Here is a 26,324-nt window from a genome sequence, read left to right as displayed (position 1 = left end):
ACCCTCCTGTCGGTACTTAAAAGTTCCATATCCTCTGTCTAACATCATCCCGTCTAAATGAAGTAGTGAAACTCATCTGCTGGCACCAATATCGCTCCCCCCACCCCCACCCCCCCCAACCTCCCACCCCCTACCACACTCTTGTGGCTGATGAGGTCATCTGAATGCCCATGAATAGATTCAATCTGCCCTATTTCCAAACATGGTATTCAGTGCTCGGCCTTTTCCAGCCAAACTATCGTGGTAGCTGAGGTTTCCTGTGGAAAAAGCAACAAGGAATGCTGCTGTTTGGCTGGCTGTCTCCCTCCTCATCCCTCTAGAGCGGAGAAGGGAGGATGAGCTTAAGTGAGGGGCTTTAACACACGCACTCGGAAATGGTGCAGGCAACTTAAGTTTGGGCGATTTGCGTGGAAAAGCCCCTTTTGTCATCCTCCCGGCTTGTTTAACATCTCACAGCGCTATGCCAGCACCCTCCCCCCCCGAATACCCCTTTCCACTGACTCTTGCCCCCTCTCTTTGCCCCACACTGGCCCATTAGCCACCTAAGCTCTGGAACTCCTTCCTGTTACGCCTCCGCCCCTCCACACACCACCCCCACCCCCCCGTCCTCCTAAGACTCTCCATAAAGCCAATAGTTTTGTGTCATGTTTATTGATACCTCCTTGTCAGCTGTGCTTGTTGGTGGCATTCCCCATCCCGAGTTTCAAGGTTCCAAGGCTCGAGCGCACGAATCCAGGCTGACACTCAAGTGCAGTACCGAGGGAGCGCTGCTCTGTTGGAGGCACCGTCTTTTGGATGAGATGTCAGACTGAGGCCCCACCTGCCAGCTAGGGTGGGTATAAAAAATCTCTTGAACGGTATTTCGAAGAAGGGGAGGGAAGTTCTCCCTGGTGTCCCTTAACCATCGTGACTACAGACTAAATCAGGCCATCATCACCGCTGTTTGTGGGAGCTTGCTGTGTGCAAATTGGTTGCCGCATTTCTCACAACAGTGACATCACTTCAAAAGTGCTCCATTGGCTGCAAAGTGCTTCGAGAGGCCCGGTGATCATGAAAGGCGCTATATAAATGAAAATGTTTCTTTTTTCTGTGGTTCAGCATCATCTTTTTTGCCCATATCCCTGTGCCGTTCACTTTGACATTTTACGATGTTGAAGGTGCCACATAAGTATAACTTTCTACTGTCGCTGTCTTGCTTTATTACCTCTCTCCTTTCAGCCGCCCACCTCGCATCCTCCAGAAACTCAAATGCACCCAAAGCTCTGCTGCTGCATCCCCGCATTACATCCCGTTCGCTAGTCACCCCGGTGCTGACCTTCTGAGGCTCCCAGTCTGGCAAAGCCTCAATTTTAAAATTCTCACCATGTTTTATAATCCCTCCGTGGCCTCACCTCTCCCTCTCTCTGGAGCTTCTTCTGTAAACTTCAACCAGCCGATCCTGGCCTCTTGATCTTCATTGTTCCACTATTGACAGCCGTGCCTATACCTTTCTAGGGTCTTAAGTGTTGAATACTTAAGTTGGTTGGTGGAGTTGAATGCAATACACAGAGATTTTCTCAATTGAGAGAGTTTATTGACTTGTTCTGTCTCACATCTCTCTTCCCATTCAACCCAGTGTCCCAGCTATCCCCTATTTATATGTTTTTTTAAGAAGCCCGTGAATCAATAAAACAACAAATTAATGGGGATGACAGCCTCTGGTGAGGCAATTGTCAATTTGCATGTACTCAAAGAAAACTAATGCCCATCACCTGTTTGTCTTAATCTTCACAATATAATTAACATTAAGGACTCTTAATAATATAATTAATAAAATATTAAAATTAAGCTCTTGAATTCCCTCTCTAAACCACCCCCCTCTTTCTTTCTTTCTATCTATCCATCTATCTGTCTATCCATCTGTCTGTCTATCCATCTGTCTGTCTATCTAGCTGTCTCTCTGCCCTCTTTTAAGACCATTGTTAAAATCTATTTTTTTGGCCAAGCGTTTTGCCACCTGCCCTGCTATCTCCTTCTGTCTGATGACATTTCTGTGAAGCATAGTGGGATGTTTTACTACATTAAAGGTGCTATCTAAATGCAAGTTGGCATTGGTGTGCCTCACCTGTGGCTCAGTGGGTAGGATCTGAATCATAAGGTTCTGGATTCAAGCCCCACTCCAGGAATTCAGTACAAAATTTGAGGTTGACACTCCAGTGCAGTGCTGAGGGAGTGCTGCGCTGTCAGAAGTGCCATCTTTTAGCTGAGCCGTTAAACAAAGTCTCTATCTGCCTCAACAAAAACAAAAACAGAATTACCTGGAAAAACTCGGCAGGTCTGGCAGCATCGGCAGAGAAGAAAAGAGTTGACGTTTCGAGTCCTCATGACCCTTCGACAGAACTTGAGTTCGAGTCCAAGAAAGAGTTGAAATATAAGTTAGTTTAAGGTGTGTGTGTGGGGGGCGGAGAAAGAGAGAGAGAGAGAGGTGGAGTGGGGGTGTGGTTGTAGGGACAAACAAGCAGTGATAGAAGCAGATCATCAAAAGATGTCAACAACAATAATACAAAAGAACACATAGGTGTTAAAGTTAAAGTTGGTGATATTATCTAAACGAATGTGCTAATTAAGAATGGATGGTAGGGCACTCAAGGTATAGCTCTAGTGGGGGTGGGGAGAGCATAAAAGATCTAAAAAAAAAATAAAATAAATAAATAAATATTTTTTTTTCTCTTTTTATAATGGAAATAGTTGGGAAAAGGAAAATCTATATAATTTATTGGAAAAAAAAGAGAAAAGGAAGGGGGAAACAGAAAGGGGGTGGGGATGGGGGAGGGAGCTCACGACCTAAAGTTGTTGAATTCAATATTCAGTCCGGATGGCTGTAAAGTGCCTAGTCGGAAGATGAGGTGTTGTTCCTCCAGTTTGCGTTGGGCTTCACTGGAACAATGCAGCAAGCCAAGGACAGACATGTGGGCAAGAGAGCAGGGTGGAGTGTTAAAATGGCAAGCGACAGGGAGGTTTGGGTCATTCTTATGGACAGACCGCAGGTGTTCTGCAAAGCAGTCGCCCAGTTTACGTTTCTCCAATGTAGAGGAGACCGCATTGGGAGCAACGAATGCAGTAGACTAAGTTGGGGGAAATGCAAGTGAAATGCTGCTACACTTGAAAGGAGTGTTTGGGTCCTTGGACGGTGAGGAGAGAGGAAGTGAAGGGGCAGGTATTGCATCTTTTGCGTGGGCATGGGGTGGTGCCATAGGAGGGGGTTGAGGAGTAGGGGGTGATGGAGGAGTGGACCAGGGTGTCCCGGAGGGAGCAAGCCCTACGGAATGCCGATAGGGGGTGTGAAGGGAAGATGTGTTTGGTGGTGGCATCATGCTGGAGTTGGCGGAAATGGCGGAGGATGATCCTTTGAATGCGGAGGCTGGTGGGGTGATAAGTGAGGACAAGGGGGACCCTATCATGTTTTTGGGAGGGAGGAGAAGGTGTGAGGGCGGATGCGCGGGAGATGGGCCGGACACGGTTGAGGGCCCTGTCAACAACCGTGGGTGGAAAACCTCGGTTAAGGAAGAAGGAAGACATGTCAGAGGAACTGTCTTTGAAGGTAGCATCATTGGAACAGATGCGACGGAGGCGAAGGAACTGAGAGAATGGGATGGAGTCCTTACAGGAAGCGGGGTGTGAGGAGCTGTAGTCGAAATAGCTGTGGGAGTCGGTGGGTTTGTAATGGATATTGATGGACAGTCTATCACCAGAGATTGAGTCAGAGAGGTCAAGGAAGGGAAGGGAAGTGTCAGAGATGGACCACGTGAAAATGATGGAGGGGTGGAGATTGGAAGCAAAATTAATAAATTTTTCCAAGTCCCGACGAGAGCATGAAGGAGCACCGAAGTAATCATCGATGTACCAGAGAAAGAGTTGTGGAAGGGGGCCGGAGTAGGACTGGAACAAAAGAAGGTTCCACATACCCCATAAAGAGACAGGCATAGCTGGGGCCCATGCGGGTACCCATAGCCACACCTTTTATTTGGAGGAAGTGAGAGGAGTTAAAGGAGAAATTGTTCAGCGTGAGAACAAGTTCAGCTAGACGGAAGAGAGTAGTGGTGGATGGGGATTGTTCAGGCCTCTGTTCGAGGAAGAAGCTAAGGGCCCTCAGACCATCCTGGTGGGGGATGGAGGTGTAGAGGGATTGGACGTCCATGGTGAAGAGGATCATTCCAGTTGCAGCAATCTCATCGAAACTTTGACTGGTGACCCAGAACGAGAGAGGAGTACTCTCTCCCCCTGCGCTGTGCAGCCAGAATACTGCAGATGTTCAGCTTCAAGAGTGGTCGTAAGGGGAAGTGACATCTCATACTCAAACTGTTGCAACATGTCTGTACCAGCCCGAGATCAGCTCCTTCCCACCTCTCTCTCCTGCAAAAGAGAAGGACTTGCATTTATATAGCGCTCCTCACGACCACCAACTGTCTCAAAGTGGATGGAGAAGATCTGCTGGCAATAGTTCAAAGGCAAGCAGGGGCAATCGGCCCATTACTTACCCCTCAATCAACATCACAATAAAAAAAAGGTCTGGTCACAATCACATTGCTGTTTGTGGGAACTTGCTGTGCGCAAATTGGCTGCTGCATTTCCTACATTACAACAGTGGCTACACTTCATTTCATTGACTGTAAAGCACTTTGAGACAGTTGGTGGTCGTGAGGAGCGCTATATAAATGCAAGTCCTTCTGTTTTGCAGGAGAGAGAGGTGGGAAGGAGCTGATCTCGGGCTGGTTCAGACATGTTGCAACAGTTTGAGTATTAGATGTCACTTCCCCTTACGACCACTCTTGAAGCTGAACATCTGCAGTGTTCTGGCAGGGGGAGAGAGTACCCCTCTCTCGTTCTGGGTCACCAGTCAAAGTTTCGATGAAATTGCTGCAACTGGAATGATCAGTGTGAGGCTGGGGACACTCACCGCAGGCTTACTTTTTGCTATCAGGCAGCGATCAGCCACACAATCGTTCTCCAAACTTTTTTATTTTAGCCTTTATGACTAATTAACAAGGATTCAAAGGTTGCTAACCTTGAGATAGGATCAAATAAACAGCAACACCCTTTTAAGAGCACAGATCACTCAAAGCCGAACACAGTCACTTTCATTCATTCAGTTCTATGCAGCGTACCTCTGGGAGAGCTAAAAACTTTGGAATTCTATTCCCAAGCCTCTCTGACACCCTCTCTCTTTCCTCTTTTAAGACTCTTCTTAAAACCTACACCTTTGTCTAAGATTTTGAACCATCTTGATCTTAAGTGGCTCTGTGTCAAACTCTAATTACTAATTGCTCCCGTGAAGCCTTGGGATTTTTTATTTAAATGCATCCAAGGCGCCACTTAAATGTAGCTGTTGGTTTTGGCGGGTCAGGAAGACTCCACCGGCGAGAGAGGCCGTAGAATTCCACCCTCTGATCCTGAGAGCACTTGCAAGAAGTGATCCTGGTGCTTAAACGTGAGACCCTTGCTGGTGTCCGGATGACTGTTGTTTACAGCAGAGCGTGCGGACAGGGATCTGGTCTTGTTTGTACAGCTTGGCTGGTCTCTCCCGCAGGCCTGTTTATGGTATTTATTGGTTGTGTTGGCCAAGTGGGAGCTAGTTGCTTCCTGGCAGGAAGAAGACATTGAAGTTGCAGGGCCAATCATTTCATTAGATGGCTTCCTTACACTGGGGCTCGGGTTGGTCTGGAGTCTCCAGGAATTGAAGGTCAATCTCCAGGACACCGCTGTGGGCAACCCTGGAGAGAAATCATCGGGACATTCAAAGAGGTTGTTTCTTTTGTCATTTTCTTAGAACGTTTCTCTCTACCAGATATAAAAATATTGAACATGGGGGGAACAAAAGACTGTTTGGCTGACAGTCAAGCATCATCCAATTGGGTAATGAGTCTTTTTGCTTTCCGATTGGTGTAGGAAGGCCGTACGTCACAAGGATGGACGTGTTGGCCAACTAATGGCTGGAGCGTGGGGGTGAGTCATGTGATGGAACCTCCAGGAATACATTTAATCACAGTTGGCAACCCTAACTGGGTCCCTCATCCGGAGACTGTGCTGACGCTTCCCCTTGAGAACAGCACTGGATCCAGGCTTGCTCCACATCCCACAGCAAGTGAGGCTGGGATTGTAGGCCGAGAGACCCCTGCTGTTAGCCTGCAATGGGTATGGGCTGACATTAGTGCAGGACTAAAGGCATGTCGCCTTGTCAAAGGTACTGCTTGCTGGGTGAAGCATTTGAAGTGGCATCCTATCTGCCTGTTCAAGTGGGCATTAAAGATCCCATGGCAATTTTTTGAATGAAAGAGCAAAGAGTTGCCTTGGTCAACATTCATCTTGACCACCACGAAACAGATTAGCTGGTCATTTATCTCACTGCTGTTTGATTCATTTTATTCATTCGTTTCTGGGATTTGGGTGTCGCTGGCTGGGCCAGCATTTATTGCCCATCCCTAATTGCCCCTTGAGAAGGTGGTGGTGAGCTGCCTTCTTGAACTGCTGCAGTCCCATGTGGTGTAGGTACACCCACAGTGCTGTTAGGGAGGGAGTTCCAGGATTTTTGACCCAGCGACAGTGAAGGAATGGCGATATATTTCCAAGTCAGGATGGTGTGTGGCTTGGAGGGGAACTTCCAGGCGGTGGTGTTCCCACAGGGAGAACTCACTTTGCTTCTACAAATTGGTTGGCTTATTTGCACTACACTTTAGAAGGATGTTATTGGCTGTAAAGACCTTTGGAACAGCCTGAGGACATGCAAGGTGCTATATAAATGCAAGATCTTCTATTTCTTCTTCCCTCTTCACCCGTCAACTCCACACTACCTCTCGCCCATTGGGGGCTGCAGGATAAGTTGGGCCCATCGGCTGCCATCAACGCCAATCTGAATTGTCCTGCCCCAGGGGGAGAGTTTATCATGGGAAGGGAAGAGTTGCTCCCCTCTTCCTTCCTTTTGAGTGTGGCGTATAGCTTTGGGCACCCAGAGGCACAGTGGTGTAGTGGTAACCTTGCTGGGCTAATAACTCAGGGGCCCAGGCTAATGCTTTGGGGCCATGGGTTCGAATCCCACCATGGTAGATTTTAAATGTAATTAACTAACAATACAAATATGTGAATTAGGAGCAGAGGCAGGCCATTCAGCCCCTTGAGCCTGCTGTGCCATTCAATAAGATCATGGCTGATCTGATTGTGACAGCATACCCCTGTTAACCTTTGACTCCCCTGTTCATCAATAATTGCCTGGCTCGGCCTTAAAAGATGTTCACTGACCCCGTCTCTGCTGGGAATGAGAGTCCCACAGGCTCTCAGCCCACTGAGAGAAAAAAACGTCTCCTTGTCTCTATTATAAATAGGAGACCCCTTATTTTTAAACTGTGTCTCCTAGTTCTAGACTGGCCCACGAGGGAAAACATCCTCTCTGCATCCACCCTGTCCAGTCTCCTCAGGGTCTTATATATTGATTCTTTTTTTAAATACATTTAACACATGTATCTTTCATACAGGCCCAACCTATATCGAAAGCAAGAGTCAATAATGGTGACCATAAACTTATCATCAATTGTTGTAAAAACCCATCTGGTTCAATAATGTCCTTTAGGGAAGGAAATCTGCCAACTTCACCTGGTCTGGCCAACGTGTGACTCCATACCCACAGCAATGTGGTCGACTCTTAACTGCCCCTCTGATGTGGCCTAGCAAGACACTCAGTTCAAGGAGGGCGGCTCAACACTACCCTCTCAAGGGCAAGTTAGGGATGGGCAACAAATGTCGAAGGGTCATGAGGACTCGAAACGTCAACTCTTTTCTTCTCCGCCGATGCTGCCAGACCTGCTGAGTTTTTCCAGGTAATTCTGTTTTTGTTATGGGCAACAAATGCTGGCCTAGCCCATGATGCCCACAACCTCTGTAATGATTAAAGAGAACCCGTTCTGAGAAGGATATAAAAGCAGGCGCAGTGCAGACTCAGAAGAAAGCGAAAGACTTGAGTTTATTTTGGAACTTCCCACCACATTCCAGAGCACTTTGCAGCCAGTGAAATGACGTCACCGTCGGAATGCAGGAAACGCGGGCAACCAATGTCCGCACAGCAAGATCCCACAAACCGGAGTGCAATAGTGACCAGATAATCAGTGTTTAATGATATTAGTTGAGGGTAAATATCGGCCTCAGGACACGGGGAGAACGCTCTTCTTCCACATAGCAGCAAGGGACCTTTTACTTCCAGCTGAGAAACAGGGAGGCCCCAACCAGCGGCTGAGGAGAAATGGGCTCAGGTAAACACACCAAGCGTGGTTTTGTCACTCTCCTTTCTCCCCAGTGTGGCAGGGCCTGGGTCTAGTCCTTGCCTCCACTTGAAAGCACTGGCTTACATAGGATATACGGCACAGAACCTGGCCATTCAGCCCAAGCAGTCCATTCTGGTGTTCATGCTGCACTCAAGCCTCTGCCCATCTTTCCTCTTCTAAGTCTACCTTGATTCCCTTCTCCCTCATCTCCTAGTCGAGCTTCCCCTTAAATGTATCTATACCATTCACTTCAACCACTCCCTGTGGTAGTGGGTTGGTGGCAGTGTCACTGGGCTCGTAATTCAGAGGCCCAGATTAAAGCTCCAGGGGACACAGGTCCAAATCCCACCATGGAAGCTGGTGGAAGTTAAATTCAATTAATAAAATCTGGAATTGAAAGCTAGTCTCAGTAATGGTGACCATGACAATCATCATCAATTGTTGTAAAAACCCCATCTGGGTCACTAATGCCCCTTTAGGGAAGGAAATCTGCATTCCTTACCTGGTCTGGCCTACATGTGACTCCAGATCCACACCGCAATGTGGTTGACTCTTAACTGCCCCCCTGAAATGGCTGAGCAAGCCACTCAGTTCAAGGGCAATTAGGGATGGGCAACAAACGCTGGCCTTGCCAGCGACACCCACATTCCACGAAAGCAGAAAGGAATTCCACATTCTCACCACTCCATGGGTAAAGAAATTTCTTCAGAATTCCCAGTTGGATTTCTTGGGGACTATCTTATACTGATGGCCTCTCGTTCTGCTCTTCCCAGCAAGAGGACACGTTCTGTCTGTATCGACTCGATCAGAACCCTTCAGAATTTTAAAGATCTCGATTAGGTCACCACCTCAGCCCTCTTTTTGCAAGAGAGAAGAGATCCAGCCTGTCAATGCTTTCCTAACACGTGTACCCTCACCTTTCTGGGATCATCCTTATTAATCTTCTCTGCACCCCTCTCCAGTGCCTCTTTTTGGTTCTTATAATATGGTGACCAGAACTGGACACAGTGTTCAGTAAGATCAGCAACATCGGGCCTTATGCCTGGCTTTTGCCAGCCCATGAGAGTGCTAATAAAATGCGGCTGGGGTAAAAACAAACTTTAAATGAATGTCAAGACGCCTATTGCTGAGAATCGATGTAAATACCTCCAGAAACATGCTGTTTCAGAGCTGCAATGATTAGCATATGGTTCTAATATTAGGAGAGTGTCTCTGAATTATTTGGTCAGAATAATATTTATCAGATGTTGTGGCGTGTGAGTTTAGCATAAAAAGCAAAGTGAAACGTTATGTTGTGCCCTCAATATTCCATTGCCCGGGGACATAGACATCTCATGTTTGGACTAAGATAAACCTTTAGAACAGCATTAAAATTCTGGAACCCTGTCCTGGTAGCTGGATGGCCAAGATTGTCCCAGACTGAAATCTTGAAGTAATTTTTACTTTCTTCACATTTTTTCAGAAACGGTGTCCAAAGAGGAATCCAGCCCCATTTAGGGCCACACAGCAGACCCCTCCACTGTTGGGACAGTGTAGAGGGAGCTTTACTCTGTATCTAACCCCATGCTGTACCTGCCCTGGGAGTGTTTGATGGGGGCAGTGTAGAGGGAGATTTACTCTGTATCTAACCCCATGCTGTACCTGCCCTGGGAGTGTTTGATGGGGGCAGTGTAGAGGGAGATTTACTCTGTATCTAACCCCGTGCTGTACCTGTCCTGGGAGTGTTTGATGGGGACAGTGTAGAGGGAGCTTTACTCCGTATCTAACCCCGTGCTGTACCTGTCCTGGGAGTGTTTGATGTGGACAGTGTAGAGGGAGATTTACTCTGTATCTAACCCCGTGCTGTACCTGCCCTGGGAGTGTTTGATGGGGACAGTGTAGAGGGAGCTTTACTCTGTATCTAACCCCGTGTTGTACCTGTCCTGGGAGTGTTTGATGGGGACAGTGTAGAGGGAGATTTACTCTGTATCTAACCCCGTGCTGTATCTGTCCTGGGAGTGTTTGATGGGGACAGTGTAGAGGGAGATTTACTCTGTATCTAACCCCGTGCTGTACCTGTCCTGGGAGTGTTTGATGGGGACAGTGTAGAGGGAGATTTACTCTGTATCTAACCCCGTGCTGTACCTGTCCTGGGAGTGTTTGATGGGGACAGTGTAGAGGGAGCTTTACTCTGTATCTAACCCCGTGCTGTACCTGTCCTGGGAGTGTTTGATGGGGACAGTGTAGAGGGAGCTTTACTCTGTATCTAACCTCGTGCTGTACCTGTCCTGGGAGTGTTTGATGGGGACAGTGTAGAGGGAGCGTTACTCTGTATCTAACCCCGTGCTGTACCTGTCCTGGGAGTGTTTGATGGGGACAGTGAAGAGGGAGATTTACTCTGTATCTAACTCTGTACTACTATCTACCATCTAGAAGGACAAGGGCAGCAGACACATGGGAACACCACCCCTGGAAGTTCTCCTCCAAGCCGCTCACCTTGGAACTGTATCACTGTTGCTTTACTGTCGCTGGGTCAAAATATTGGAACTTCCTCACTAACAGGATGGGCAATAAATGTTGCCTCAGCTGGCAACGCCCACACCCCATGAATATTTTAAAAAACTTCTGCGTGTCTGATGTTTATATTTGATATGTGAATTTGGAAACAGTTTGATTAATCAATATTATCATTTCTCACTCGTAATGCGCAGAGTTCACAGAGAAGCAAAACAGAGATAAGGCCTCATCTCATTTGACAGAGGCTGTTCAGGATGCCTCATAACAACGTTATCTTTGACAAGCAGCGACATAACTAGGAAATAACAGTTAAAGAAACCATTTTTATTAGACATAATTGGCCCATAATACTTTGAACTAGCTTTATTAGTGTGGAAAAATAAACAGCTTTTCAGCTGTTCTCATGTTCAAACCAATTGTTCTTTCAACTCTTGTTGAAGGAACGATTATTTACCTGAAATAAAGCCTTTTGGAGATTGTAATGAAGTGTTCAAATTACCACTAAGCTGTAAATAAAGGCTAAAAATACAATGTGCGTATTTTATGAGGAGGTTGGGAGAGATTTTTTATCGAGGTTTTAGTTCAGCTTGTTTTCAAAGCTTCTTTCTGCTCCCAAAACACTCCAAAATCCCTGCGCTTATCCCATCCTGGCATCTCCGACATCCCAGTTTTAATCGCTCCACCAGTGGCGACCGGGAGCCTTCAGCTGCCTGGGCCCCCGAGCTCTGGGGCTCCCCCTTCTGTACCTGTCCACCCCTCTCTCCTCCCTCGTGACCCTCCTTAAAACCATCGTCTCTGAGTTTTCAAGCTTTGGGTCACCTGAGCCCCACCCTTCCCTTACGCTGGCCCAGTGCCAACTCTTGCCTGATTGGGTCCCTGTGAAGAGCCGAGTGAGTTTTACTGTGTTAAGGGCCTTATGTAAGTGCAGGTTGTTGTTGTATTAGCTGTAAAATAACAAGCCCAGCCATGGATCCCAATGTATTATAATGCTTCCTAATCAGTAGCTGTTATATAATACTGTAGAGGAGAGAGGGGAAGAACTGGTTTTTCTGAACAAGCCCCACATAATGTATTAAAAGTTCTGCTTTTTCCTGTCTTAAATCCTTGTGTGCATTGTTACACATAGGGCTTAGAAACTTAGGACTTAGGACCCTTGCTTTGTATGTCCGTATGTATGTTCATTATGAGCAGGAGTAGGCCATTCGGCCCCTCGAGCCTGCTCCGCCATTCAATAAGATCTGGTTCTGGCCTCAACTCCACTTTCCTGCTTCTGGATCTCTTTGCTTATCAAAAGTCTGTCTCGCTCAGCCTTGAATAAGTTCAATGGCCCAGTCTCCAGTGCTTCCTGGGGAAGAGAATTCCACAGGTGAACCACCCAGTGAAAGAAAAAAATTATCCTTATCTCCGTCTTAGCAAAGAGGTCTCTTATCCTTAAACTGTGGCCCCTCGTTCTAGTCTCCACAGCAGGTGGGAAAGATGGTCCCCAGTCCCAACCAGCTCTCCAAAAGGCTCACTTCACCCTGCCACACTAGGTTGAAACTTCCAGTGTCCTTCAACAATCATTCCACTCAGCCCAGGTTTTCTGAATCCAATTATCACCAGCAAGGGAGACCTTGGTGACTCTGTTCCTTAAATCTCCAAGACCCCCAACTGTTCTGTTGCCTTCCTTTTGAACATAAAATGAACATTCACCAGCATCCTGCTTGGTTGTTAACACAAAACACTCGTTCTGTGCTTCTGCACAGCAGTATATTCTTTGTCTCTCTCAAAAAACAGCTGTCCTTATTCTTTGAGACAATATGTAAAGGTGTTGAGACCATCACTTGGCATTTCTGTAGGTTTCTGATTGAGTTTCTTGCCCATGGCAACCAGATCACATGGGCATGTCTCCAAGCAGAGGTGTTTTATCATAACTCTACCTTTTCAGAACCTTCTGTTGCACCTGAAGTTTAAGGGGACATTTTAGAATATAAGCATCTTGTAATGTTCAGCGCTCATGACACTATGTATATTGTCACACTGCAGTTACATCCTCCAGCCAGTGAGAGTATTGTAGCACCCTGGTTCGCATCTCTGAGGTCCCCAGCCTTACTGCAGAGAAAATTATTATACATGCAAACTAACTCCCTGCTTACCTCAAGTTTTGCCAATGCACCACGGGAAAATAAAGCCGGAATGTGTGCTTTAAAAGTGGGGGCTGGGTTAGGTCTAAATTTTTGGTTTTGCCACCCCACGTTCAAGTAAATTAAGAGAAAGACTGGAACTGAGGAAGACATTGCTATGACCTAGGGATTGGAATAGCCTGCACCCCAGGGTCCAGACCCCCACCATGTTGGAGATATCCAACTGGTACCTTCATTGTTAACCTATTCATGCACTGTGACCATTTATTGCACATCTGAGTGGCTCGCTGGAAGGTGGTTAAGAGCGGGCCACATTGCTCTGGGTCTGGAGTCACATGTAGGCCAGACCAGCTAAAGACAGCAGATTTCCTTCCCTAAAGGACATGAGTGATGTGGTTGCATGTGGTTTTTGCAACAATCCAGTAGTTATGCAATCGTCATTGCTGATAATAGTTTTCTATTCTCCACAAAAAAATGCAAATTCACCAGATGCTTGAGTGGGATTTGAACTCATATTCTCAGTCCAGCTCTCCATATAACCACTCTGCTATCATACCCCTGAGGACTGAGTGCACGTTGAAAACTTAACAATCTGCCATTCATCACTTCCGATGTGATTTATATATCTCTTTTGCAGCCAACGATGTAGACCTGAAGACTATTGTTCACCTCTCTCTGTTTCTCTCCCCCCCCACTCACCCCTTGCCACAGATTCGCGGATTCATCAACGCCATCACACCTGGCAACAAGGAGAACGAGGACCTCATGGCCTTCCGCTTCTATGCCTTCAACCCCATCGTCGACCCCTGGCTCTTCATCATACTGCGGAAGTCTGTCTTCCGGAGCTGTCAGCAGATCCTTTGCTGCCGTTTCTCCATGTCACTCAACAACAGTGCCTTCCAAGAGCCATTCAAACAACAGAGCATCTCCTTATGTTGACTAAGGGCTGGTTGGAGAGGTGGAGTGGGGGCGGGGGAGGGGGAAGGGGTCAGTGCAGGCAGTCCAGATGACTGACAAAGAGACTAGCACAGCACCCAGCAAGCGTCGTCACTAAGGCAATGGTGGTCGCTAAGTTGGCGGTGGGGTAGAAAGCAGGTCTTCAACGAAGCACAGTTAAGAAAGGAGACTAGTGCTTCACCCGGCATTCACTGACGCCTATGACTTTTGTTTCACTTCCTGCCTTAACAGGAATGAACTTTGTGCAAAGGGTGGATTCTGAATGTATCAATGGACACCTCACCTGGCCCCTCAGTCCATCCCTTAGCCTCACAGGGTGAGCCTTTCAGACAAATTGATGGGTATTAACCCAGGCTCAACGGATTCCAGCATTTTTTTTTGTTTTAACCCGAAAATTGGGATTAAACTATTGAACTAAGCGCCGATCAGAGTGAATTAATTTATAATTGGACTGCGGAGGTGTTGTTAATAACATATATATAAAATGATGTCCAGAGCACTCTGCTGGAAAATATTATGATGCTTTGTTATCTTATAAAGATTTTTTTTAATTTGTTCATGGGATGTGGGTGTCGCTGGCTGGGCCAGCATTTATTGCCCGTCCCTAATTGCCCTTGAGAAGGTGACGGTGAGCTGCCTTCTTCAATCGCTGCAGTCCATCTTGCAAAGGCACTCTTGTAGTGCTTTTCAGGAGGGAGTTCCAGGATTTTGACCCAGCGACAGTGAAGGAATGGCTGATACATTTTCAAGTCAGGATGGTGAGTGACTTGGTGGGGAACTTTCAGGTGGTGGTGTTCCCATGTGTCTGCTGCCCTTGTCCTTCTAGATGGTAGTGCTCACAAGTTTGGAAGGTGCTGTCGAAGGAGCCTTGGTGAGTTGCTGCAGTGCATCTTGGAGATTGCACACACACTGCTGCTACTGTGCGTCGGTGGTGGAGGGAGTGGATGTTTAATGTGGTGGATGGGGTGTCAATCAAGCAGGGCTGCTTTGCCCTGGATGGTGTTGAGCTTCTCGAGTGTTGTTGGAGCTGCACTCACCCAGGCAAGTGGGGAGTATTCCATCACACTCCTGACTTGTGCCTTGTAGATGGTGGACAGGCTTTGGGGGAGTCAGGAGGTGAGTTTCTCACTGCAGAATTCCCAGCCTCTGACCTGCTCTTGTAGCCACAGAATTTATATGGCTAGTCCAGTCCAGTTTCTGGTCAATGGTAACTTCCAGGATGTTGATAGTGGGGGATTCAGCAATGTTAATGCCATTGAGTGTTAAGGAGAAGATGGTTAGATTCTCTCTTGTTGGAGATGGTCATTGCCTGGCTCTTGTGTGGCGCAAATGTTACTTGTCACTTATCAACCCAAGCCTGAATGTTGCCAAGTCTTGCTGTATTTGGACACAGACTGCTTCAGTATCTGAGGAGTCATGAATGGTGCTGAATACTCCAATCGTTAGGGAGCACCCCCACTTTTGACTGTATGGTGGAGAGAAGGTCATTGAAGAAACAGCTGAAGGTGCCTTGACCTAAGACACTAGCCTGAGGAAATGCTGCATCTGAAATGATTGTACCACCATAAAGACAACCATCTCTCTTTGTGCTAGACTATATGCTTACTAGATCCATTGTATCCTATCAAGATGTAAGACACAAAGAGCTTAATGTTCTAAAGTCTTAGCTTCAACAGCATGATGCTCGGAATGATTCTGAAATATTGACAGTTTAATGCATGTTTTTTGTTGAACTTTCTTTGTAATTTCCTGCTTTGGAGAAGAGCCTTTCCCTCCTGCCTGGCACTCGAGGGTCTCAGTGAGTGAATGAAATAGCACTCCATCCAGCCGCACCAAAGAAGTATTGCTGCATGCAGTGACTGTGTGTCTGGTCTGTCAATGACTGTGTGTCTGGTCTGTCAGTGACTGTGTGTCTGGTCTCTCAGTGACTGTGTGTCTGGTCTGTCAGTGACTGTGTGTCTGGTCTATCAGTGACTATGTGTCTGGTCTGTCAATGACTGTGTGTCTGGTCTGTCAGTGACTGTGTGTCTGGTCTGTCAGTGACTGTGTGTCTGGTCTATCAGTGACTATGTGTCTGGTCTGTCAATGACTGTGTGTCTGGTCTGTCAGTGACTGTGTGTCTGGTCTCTCAGTGACTGTGTGTCTGGTCTGTCAGTGACTGTGTGTCTGGTCTATCAGTGACTATGTGTCTGGTCTGTCAATGACTGTGTGTCTGGTCTCTCAGTGACTGTGTGTCTGGTCTCTCAGTGACTGTGTGTCTGATCTCTCAGTGACTGTGTCTGGTCTATCAGTGACTGTCTGGTCTCTCAGTGACTGTGACATGATGTTTGGTCTCTCAATGACTGTGTGTCTAGTCTCTCAATGACTGTGTGTCTGGTCTGTCAGTGACTGTCTGTCTGGTCTGTCAGTGACTGTATGTCTGGTCTAGCAGTGACTGTGCGTCTGGTCTCTCAGTGACTGTCTGTCTGGTCTATCAGTGACTGTGTGTCTGGTCTCTCAGTGACTGTGTGTCTGGTCTGTCAGTGACTGTGTGTCTGGTCTATCAGTGACTGTGTGTCTGGTCTCTCAGTGACTGTGTGTCTGATCTCTCAGTGACTGTGTCTGGTCTATCAGTGACTGTGTCTGGTCTCTCAGTGACTGTGACATGATGTTTGGTCTCTCAATGACTGTGTGTCTGGTCTCTCAGTGACTGTGATGTGTGTCTGGTCTCTCAGTGACTGTGATATGATGTTTGATCTCTCAGTGACTGTGTGTCTAGTCTCTCAGTGACTGTGATATGATGTCTGGTCTCTCAGTGACTGCGTGTCCAGTCTGTCAATGACTGTGATATGAAGTCTGGTCTCTCAGTGACTGTGATATGATGTCTGGTCTCTCAGTGACTGTGTGTCTAGTCTCTCAGTGACTGTAATATGAAGTCTGCTCTCTCAGTGACTGTGATATGATGTCTGGTCTCTCAGTGACTGTGTGTCTGGTCTCTCAGTGACTGTGTGTCTAGTCTCTCAGTGACTGTAATATGATGTCTGGTCTCTCAGTGACTGTGATATGTCTGGTCTCTCAGTGACTGTGTGTCTGGTCTCTCAGTGACTGTGATATGATGTCTGGTCTCTCAGTGACTGTGTGTTTATTCTCACAGTGACTGTGATGTATTGTCATCTGTGCTGTACGAAGAGTAAGTGCTTGCTCACTTACAGAAAATGATGTCAAAACTATCGATTTCTTCGCCTTATCTTGCGTCGGAGTAAAAGTTAAGAAGTCGAGAAATAATTTGAACTATTTATATTTAAATTAATGTTAAAATGTTTTTTGCTATTGTTTGAACCCTCAATTTATTGAACCTTCTGTTCAGGAAATGCTTAACTCTGTACAGGCAAAGTGAGCTGGCAGGGAGGAAGAGATATGCAGTCATTCCAACCTCCTCTTCCGAAACATTACCCTCATCTTTGCACAGAGTCAAGATTAATGGACAGTATGAATGTACAGTCATTTCTTGACCTTGGCCTACCTGTGTCTGTGTAGCAGACGGTGCGTGTACACTGTTACCTGGCTGCTCTTGTACCCGATGTGATGTGATTTGAGAAGGCACTGTCCACTTTATCGAAGCTGAGTCAGAGAAGACCAATTCAATCCAAATTCGAAGCAGAAAAGACAGCGGCCCATCTGTTCCTCGAGATTCTGTAGCTGGAGACCATCTCACAGCAAATTCCAAACCCTGCAGTAACCTGTGGTTCTTGCTGCACCTTTCGTTTACTAAAATGCCCCAATGTACTTCTCAGGAATCAGATAAAAAATTGACACCAAGCCTAAGTAAGGTTGCCAACTGTGATTAAATGTGTTCCTGGAGGTTCCATCACATGACTCGCCCCCACACTCCAGCCATTAGTCGGCCAACAGGTCCATCCTTGTGACGTACGGCCTTCCTACGCCAATTGGAAAGCAAAAAGACTCATCACCCAATTGGATGATGCTTGACTGTCAGCCAGACAGTCTTTTCCCCCATTTTCAATATTTTTATATCTGGTAAAGAGAAATGTTCAACGAAAATCACACAAAAAAATCTTTTTTTTAATGTCCCCATGATTTTTCTCCAGGGTGGCACTCCAGTCCTGGAGATTGAACTGCAACTCCTGGAGACTCCAGACCAACCTAGAGGGTTGGCAACCCTAAGCCAAAATAGGAGACATTGGAGAGACAATGCTGGAAAATCTCAGCAGGTCTGGCAGCATCTGTGGACATCTCTGCATGGATGTGTGTCTGGTCTCTCAGTGACTGTATGTCTGGTCTCTCAGTGACTGTGTGTCTGATCTCTCAATGACTGTGTGTCTGGTCTCTCAGTGACTGTGTGTCTGATCTTTCAGTGACCGTGATGTGTGTCTAGTCTCTAAGTAACTGTGTGTCTGGTCTCTCAGTGACTGTGTGTCTGGTTTCTCAGTGACTGTGTGTTTGGTCTCTCAGTGACTGTGTGTCTGGTCTCTCAGTGACTGTGTGTCTGATCTCTCAGTGACCGTGATGTGTGTCTGGTCTCTCAGTGACTGTGTGTCTGGTCTCTCAGTGACAGTGTGTCTGGCCTCTCAGTAACTGTGCATCTGGTCTCTCAATGACTGTGATGTCTAGTCTCTCAGTGACTGCATGTCTGGTCTCTGAGTGACAGTGTGTCTAGTCTCTCAGTGACAGTGTGTCTGGCCTCTGAGTGACTGTGTGTCTGGTCTCTCAGTGACTGTACGTCTGGTCTCTCAGTGACATGCATGTCTGGTCTCTCAGTGACAGTGTGTCTAGTCTCTCAGTGACCTGCTGAGTTTTTCCATCATTTTCTGTTTGTCATTCAGATTTCCAGCATCCGCAGTATTGTGCTTTTATCTCAGGCATTAGGACAGCTTCATCAGTGAGATAGGTTTTTAAAAGGGCCTCAAAGGAGGAGAAAGAGGCGGGGAGGTTTAGGGAGGGAATTCCGGAGCTTGGGATCTAGGCAGCTAAAGGTGCGGTGAAGCAAATCGAGAAGAGGTGGGAAGCTAGAATCGGAGGAACATGGGAATCTCAGTGGGTTGTAGGGCTGGAGGAGGTTACAGAGACAGGAAGGGATTTCCATGCGGAAAGAGAATTATGCCATGGAAGTTTTCGGGGACAGGGTAGGTCAATCACCACACGGGGAAGAAGGATGGCAAGGCCTTGGCTTGAATTTTGGATCAAGTTGAATTCATTAACACAGTGGAGTTAATCTAGCATATCAACCATAGACGCCAGGTTGCCTGAGCTTGTGAGGATTTCTGGAGGGTTTCATTGTGTAACACAAACGATGGGCGAAACCGACAGGCAAGAACCCCAGGCACAGGCCGGAGGCATGAAGTCCTCAAGTTACTGGAAGCAAAACCAGGGGGATTTGTCTTTCCATCCCAGAAACCCCTGGACAATTCGATGCTCCCTATCTGTCGGGTTAATTTTGGGAACCGGGCTCTGGTGTCCAGCGCTACCACTCATTGAGAGAGCAATGCTCAGACGGCATCTACTGACATTCGGAAGTTCCCTCATACACACACTAGCTTTCCCATCGCTGTCCCACTGTCTAACCTCCCCATATCACTGTAACTTCAATACGGAACAATTTTTCTTATGTTCTATATTCTAGCGTTTGGGTATCAGCAGGGGAGGAGGGAAAAAATGGGGAAACATGATTAAAGGCTGTACCACGTTATCCAGACTGACATTCCCGTACAGTGCTGAGGGACTGCTGCACTATTGGAGGTACCGTCTTTTGGATGAGACGTTAAACTGAAGCCCCAGCTACCCTCTCAGGTGGACATAAAAGATCCTGTGGCATTAGGGGGAAAAGGTATTGTCACTGGACTAGTAATCCAGGGTAATGCACTGGGGACCTGGCTTTGAATCCCATCACTGGATATGGTGAAATTTGAATTGAATAAAAATCTGGAATTAAAAGTCTGGTTCACTCACCTGGTTCACTAATATCCTTTAGCCCACCACCACATTCTCAAGGGGCAATCAGGGATGGGTAAGAAATCCTGGCCCACATCCTGTGACTGAATAGGAAAAATATTCTTGTTTGCAGAAGAGCCATGGCGGTGGGGGGGTGGGGGGGCGCCTAACCCAGACTATCTGGGTCGTTATCACATTGCTGCCTGTGGGATCTTGCTGTGCGCCAATTGGCCGCTCCGTTTCCTACGTTACAACAGGTGACTACACTCCAAAATGGCATCATTGGCTGCCAAGTGCTTTGGGACACCCCAAGAAATACAAGTTCCTCTGTGGTGCCAGTGCATATATCGAGGCCATTGCAAAGCAGCCGCTGGCTTTTGTAAGAGGTGGGCGGCTGTTAAATGGAGGGCTCTTTTCCCAACAGGGGAGAAAGCAGCTTATTCCTGAGGTTGAGCGGTTCATTCATCAATCCTGGGAGACTCCCAGAGGGTTGGAGACGCAACATAGGCATCAGAAGGTTCCATAGTTCCTGCTATGTAGAATAACAGTTGATGCACCCGCTCTGTGAGTTCCTCCAGCCCTCCAAGCAGCCTATGTTCCTCCAACCCTGGCTTCTTGTGCATCTCCCACTCCCTCCACTCACAACTGGCCGCTGGCCCTTCAGCCACCTCGGATCTAAACTCCAAAATACCCTCCCCTCTCTCGAAGATGTGCCTTAATACCTAGCATTTTGACCAAGCCTTTGGCCCCCATGTCTACGTTCCCACATTAATAATGTTAACAAACTCGTGTTGTTACACTCCTGCTAGCCAGTTGGTGAATGGACAAACCAGAGCAAGTCTTTACCTGGAATAAATTTATTCACGGAGTGAAACATTACAGGTATATATCTCCTGACTTTGCCCTTGTGTCAGTAATTGTCTCATAATATGTGCTCAAGTACCCATCCAATCAATGCTCTCCACCCACCTGTAGGTACTTAACCTTAATTGATGTAATTCACACAAGGGGCTGAATGGCCCTTTGCATTGGGAGGATATCAACAGGACCACAGCCCTGGAAGAGAGTCAGTCCATTCAGGGGAGGAAGGAGGAACTTTGCAACTCACACTTTATTGCTACAAATTAATGTAGCCTCCTCTCCAACTGCCTCTCCCCTCCCCTCCCCACCCCCTACGGCTCCATGGTTCAAGGTGAAATATTCCAACGGATGATGTCACGAACTGAGTGGGAACAACTTTAACCAGTGATGCCATAAGTTGGGCGGAGGGTTGTCAACTCCTCCAGGATCGCCCTGAAGTCCCCTGGAATTAAAGGGGATCAACCAACAGCCGCAAGTGAACCCAGGAGAATAATCACAGGGCTTTCGAAATTATATCTGTGTGTGTTTTTTTTACATTTTCTTTATTTGCTAGTTATGAAAACAATAGAGATGGAGAAAAAGGCAATTTGATTGCAAGTCAGGAATTGGCATTGTTGGCTCTCTTTTGAGTTAGCTGATCTTTCTAGCCAGGGGCAGTAATGGAGCCTCGGTACCTCCAGACTGGGAAAGGTGGAGTGTGTGGTGATGGGGTGGGGGAGGGTTGGGGGAGTGGGGAGGGGATCATTCTGAGTCCACGTTAGTCAGTGGGTAGCATTCTCACCTCTGAGTCAGGATGGTTTGAGGTTCAAGCCCTACTCCGGAACACACAGCCCAGGCTGACTTTCCATTGCTGTACTGAGGGAGTGCTGCGCTGTCAGAGGCGCAGATTTTCCGATGAGGCTTTCAACTGAGGCCCTACCGACACTGTCAGGTGGGTGTGAAAGAATGTTTCGAAGAAGAGCAGGAGCTGTAGAGTCCAGTGTTCCGGACCAACCTCATCCATCAACAAATAGCACCAGAAAGCAAGATTATCTGGGCCGTCATTGCATTGCTGGTGGTGGGATCTTGCTGTGCGCAGATTGGCTTCTCCCATGACCATGGCAGTCCGCTGGCTGTTAAAGTATTTTGGGATGACGTCCAGTAGGAAAAGGAGTTATACAGAGGTAAGTCTTTCTAATGACAACCTGGTGATGACAGGCAAGGAGCCTCGGAATAGGGCAGTGAGGGGGCTCCAGTAACCTTTCACCAACACACTGTCCGGAATCTTCCAGCTCCCCTCACCACGGTGGTTCCTCTGTGGGGGGAGGTGGGGGGCAGTGAGCCATTGAAAGCTCTGTTCACGATCAGCAGGACTGGAAGATCCAGCCGGCGCGAGGGGCTGGAAAATTCTGAGCCACTGCCTGCGCTGACACAGAGAGTGACAACCCCTTGGCTTTGGCCAAGAGATTGTTGGAGATACCTAGGCCCCTTCTGACCTTTGGCCCCATAAAGTGTCGTCAGGTGAGGATGAGAAATACCTTGTTTCACAGAGCTGGCAATAAAATGTCGAGAGATTTCACAGGACGCACTTTGACCGAGGTTCCAACAGAGATCGGCCAGGGAAGAAACACCTGTCACCAGCTGTGGGCACCGTAAGCCGAACTTGATCAGTCGGTGCTTCTAGAATATTCCTTCAACATATTCCACCGCCCTAATGTGTCTCCCACCCTCCCACAGCACTCCGTCCTACTTTTCTAAAATGTTATCCTTTCGTCAGATGTGGGTGTCGCTGGCAAAAGGCCAACATTTATTATCCGCTCCTAGTTGCCCTTGAGAGCAGTTCAGTGTCACAAGTCAACCCCATGGCTGTGGGTCTGGTGCCACATGTAGGCCAGACTGAGTAAGGACAGCAGATTTCCCTCCCTAAAGGGCATTAGTGAACCAGATGGGTCTTTACAACAGTCGATCATAGTTTCACGGTCTCCATTACTGAGACTAGCTTTCAATTCCTGATTTTCTTTTAAAAGCTGAAGATGCTTTGGTGGGATTTGTACCTGTTGGGGCGAATGTTGGTTACAGAACGTGTCTGTTAAAGAAATCTTCATAGTCTTCTGTATGTTAACAGAAAGCCTTTATTAGTTACCTGTAACTATATATTACTATACAGTAAAGGGTACAGGCATGGAGTTATCTCCATCTTAACACGTCTCTGGCCAACACCTCACTGACCCTGGGTATAGATCATGTACCTTCTTACAGCACTGTGTTGGTGGTACTATACTCAGTCCCACATTAACCCTGTATTTACCGGAGCCTTCTACTACAGAACCCACATTCCCCAGAGCCTGAGCCCAGTGACCTTACCGCACCATCCCCACAGTTGTCCATGTCACAACTGTGCCTGGGTCCTGGACCAATCTTTGCTTCACTTTATTCCAGTTTTCTGCCGCTGTCCGGTGACATTGGGCAGGGGACATCTCTGAATCGAGTGATGGAGCTACTTTGAATCTGTTGTTCGATAGCCGAGGAAGGGTCAGTACAGGGGGCATAGGGGAAGGTGTGGCCATCTGCTGGCCTCCTGGTTAAATTCATATTGTGCTTCCCCCAAAGGGCCAGAGGCTTCTTACATAGAATCTACAGAGCAGAAACAGGCCATTCGGCCCAGCTGCTCCACGCTGTATTTATACTCCACACTCTTTGCTCTCTCCTATCAAAAAGACTTTCTATTCCTTTCCCCTCTTGTGTATATCCAGCTCCCCCTTAAATGCATCAATGTGTTTGCTTCACCTGGAGTTGCCAACTGTGATTAAATGTGTTTCTGGAGGTTCCATCACGTGACTCGCCCCCACGCTCCAGCCATTAGTCGGCCATCACGTCCATCCTTGTGACGTACGGCCTTCCTACACCAATCGGAAAGCAACAAGACTCATTACCCAACTGGATGATGCTTGACTGTTGACCAAACAGCCCTTTTCTCTCCTCATTTTCAATCTTTTTATATCTGGTAAAGAGAAGAAAATGACAAAAAGAAACAATCTTTTTTAATGTCCGGATTATTCCCCAGTGTCCTGCAGTGTCCTGGAGATCGATCTTCAATTCCTGGAGACTCCAGGCCAATCCTGGAGAGTTGGCAACCCTACCTCAACTGCTCCCTGTAGTAGCAAGTTCCACATTCACACCACTCCCTGGGTACAGAATTTTTTTTCCATTTATTCATTCACAAGGTGTGGGTGTTACTGGCTGACCAATGGCGAGGCCAGCATTTATTGCCCATCCCTAATTGCCCCTTGAGAAGGTGGGGGTGAGCTGCCTTCTTGAACCGCTGCAGTCCATGTGGTGTAGGTACACCCACAGCGCTGTTAGGGAGGGAGATCCAGGATTTTGACCCAGCGACAGTGAAGGAACGGCCGATATATTTCCAAGTCAGGATGGTGAGTGACTTGGAGGGGAACTTCCAGGTGGTGGTGATCCCATGTGTCTGCTGCCCTTGTCCTTCTGGATGGTAGTGGTTGTGAGTTTGGATTTCTCCTGAATTCCCTATTGGATATGTTAGCGGCTATCTTATATTGATGGTCCCCTACCATCCCCACAAACCACACTCCCCTCCACCCCCCCCCCACCGCCTTCCCACCCCCTCCCCCAACCACTGCCCCCACCCCATCCCCCCCCCCCCCACCCCCCTCCCCTCCCCCAAACAAGTGGAAACAATTTCTCTACGCCTACCCTGCTGTGAGGTTCTGGCATGAAAGAGGAGCTGAGGCCTGCGGCAGATCAGCTGTGATCTTATTGAATGGCGGGGCAGGCTCGAGGGGCCGAATGGTCTATCCCCGCTCCTGGTTCTCATGTTCTTATGCACCCAGTCGATTTGGGCAGAGCGGGCCTTCCAAAGCAGACCGCTCGGCCGCCAGATGCCTGCTGGACATTCCCCATTGAGATCGGGTTAGCACTGATGTCGCTTATAGCTTCTCAAACAGCGCATGAGCCATTTGCCAGATGTGAAAGCCTGGAAGTTGGTTAATCTGGAAGTGTAGCAATATTTGTCCTGACCGGCGAGGTAGAAATTGAGAAGCAGCTGGGCCAGGACAGAAGTCAAGACGTCCATCCACTGGCTGGCACTCCCCCAGTGCTTCATGCTCTTAAAGACCGCTATCAGGTCACCCCCCACCACCCACCACCACCCCCTCAGCCTTCTCTCGGCCAGAGAAAGGAGCCCCAGCCACTTCAGCCTTGCTTTTAGTAGTTCAAACCCCTCGGTTGTGGTAGCAACCTTGTAAATCTTCTTTTGCGCCTTCTCAGGTGCCTGTACCGGCCCCCTTACTCAACAGCTTTCCCCGACAGTCTCTGATCAATATGGGAGGCCTTTCCGCCCGTCCGTGTGAGACACACACAGTTCACGCTCCTGGCGATCGCGGCTCGATCGGGGGTGACCCGCCACTCCTGGGGGGCCGCGCCGGGTTGGGCTGAATTCCTGGCGCGTCGGCGGCCGGGCAAACCCTACAGCCTCGAAACTGGCTGCCTGCTCCGATATCTCCCGCCCACCCAGCATTGCACAGGCCCCGAGACACCAGTAACCGGCCTCTGCCTGTCACTCCGCCCTTCCCATTTTCTGTGGCTCCAGCTCGCTCACAGGCCGCATCAACCAGGGAAGACCAGGTTGAAAGCGGCTCGGCGCGCCCGCTCCGGAATCGGAAGGCCGCAGGTTCAAGCCTAACCTGCCCGCCTGTCCTACCCTCCCCCCTCCCCCCCCCCCCCCATAGCAACGCTGCCCTCCCCACATAGCAACGCTGACCCACATAGCAACGCTGACCCCCATAGCAACGCTGACCCACATAGCAACGCTGACCCCCATAGCAACGCTGCCCTCCCCACATAGCAACGCTGACCCCCATAGCAACGCTGCCCTCCCCACATAGCAACGCTGACCCCCATAGCAACGCTGACCCCCATAGCAACGCTGCCCTCCCCACATAGCAACGCTGACCCCCATAGCAACGCTGACCCACATAGCAACGGTGACCCCCATAGCAACGCTGCCCTCCCCACATAGCAACGCTGACCCCCATAGCAACGCTGACCCCCATAGCAACGCTGCCCTCCCCACATAGCAACGCTGACCCACATAGCAACGCTGACCCCCATAGCAACGCTGACCCACATAGCAACGCTGACCCCCATAGCAACGCTGACCCACAAAGCAACGCTGACCCCCATAGCAACGCTGACCCCCATAGCAACGCTGACCCCCAAAGCAACGCTGACCCCCATAGCAACGCTGACCCACAAAGCAACGCTGACCCCCATAGCAACGCTGACCCCCATAGCAACGCTGCCCTCCCCACATAGCAACGCTGACCCCCATAGCAACGCTGACCCCCATAGCAACGCTGCCCTCCCCACATAGCAACGCTGACCCCCATAGCAACGCTGACCCCCATAGCAACGCTGACCCACATAGCAACGGTGACCCCCATAGCAACGCTGACCCCCAAAGCAACGCTGACGTCCTGGAGTTTAACATCGTGGTCTCTCAGACGGGAAATTAAATCCCGTCTCTTGGAAGGAGAGCAGGAAGATTTTCTCCTCGGTGACCCCGGCCGATATTTCTCAGCCTTTTTAAAAAAAAAAACAAACAAACAAACAAACAAAGAGGTTTAACTGCCTGGCCATCGGGTTTCCTCTTTGTGGGATCTTG

At 48.3% G+C, this 26,324-nt stretch overlaps 1 protein-coding gene across 1 annotated transcript in view; it reads left to right on the top strand.

The window, feature by feature from the left end:
• ptgir (prostaglandin I2 receptor) overlaps positions 1–13,857 on the top strand; it is a 66,616-nt gene extending 52,759 nt beyond the window's left edge. The window contains exon 2 of the mRNA XM_041179119.1: positions 13,619–13,857. Within this exon, the coding sequence (XP_041035053.1) occupies positions 13,619–13,846 (228 nt within the window). The 3' untranslated portion in view covers positions 13,847–13,857. The remainder of the gene's footprint in view (positions 1–13,618) is intronic.
• The last annotated feature ends 12,467 nt before the right edge of the window (positions 13,858–26,324 follow it).

Source organism: Carcharodon carcharias, chromosome 34 (assembly GCF_017639515.1).
Source record: "Carcharodon carcharias isolate sCarCar2 chromosome 34, sCarCar2.pri, whole genome shotgun sequence".
Taxonomy (NCBI): Eukaryota; Metazoa; Chordata; class Chondrichthyes; order Lamniformes; family Lamnidae; genus Carcharodon; species Carcharodon carcharias.
The sequence above is the reverse complement of the archived record's forward strand: the minus strand, read 5'-3'. Positions and strand labels throughout refer to the sequence as shown.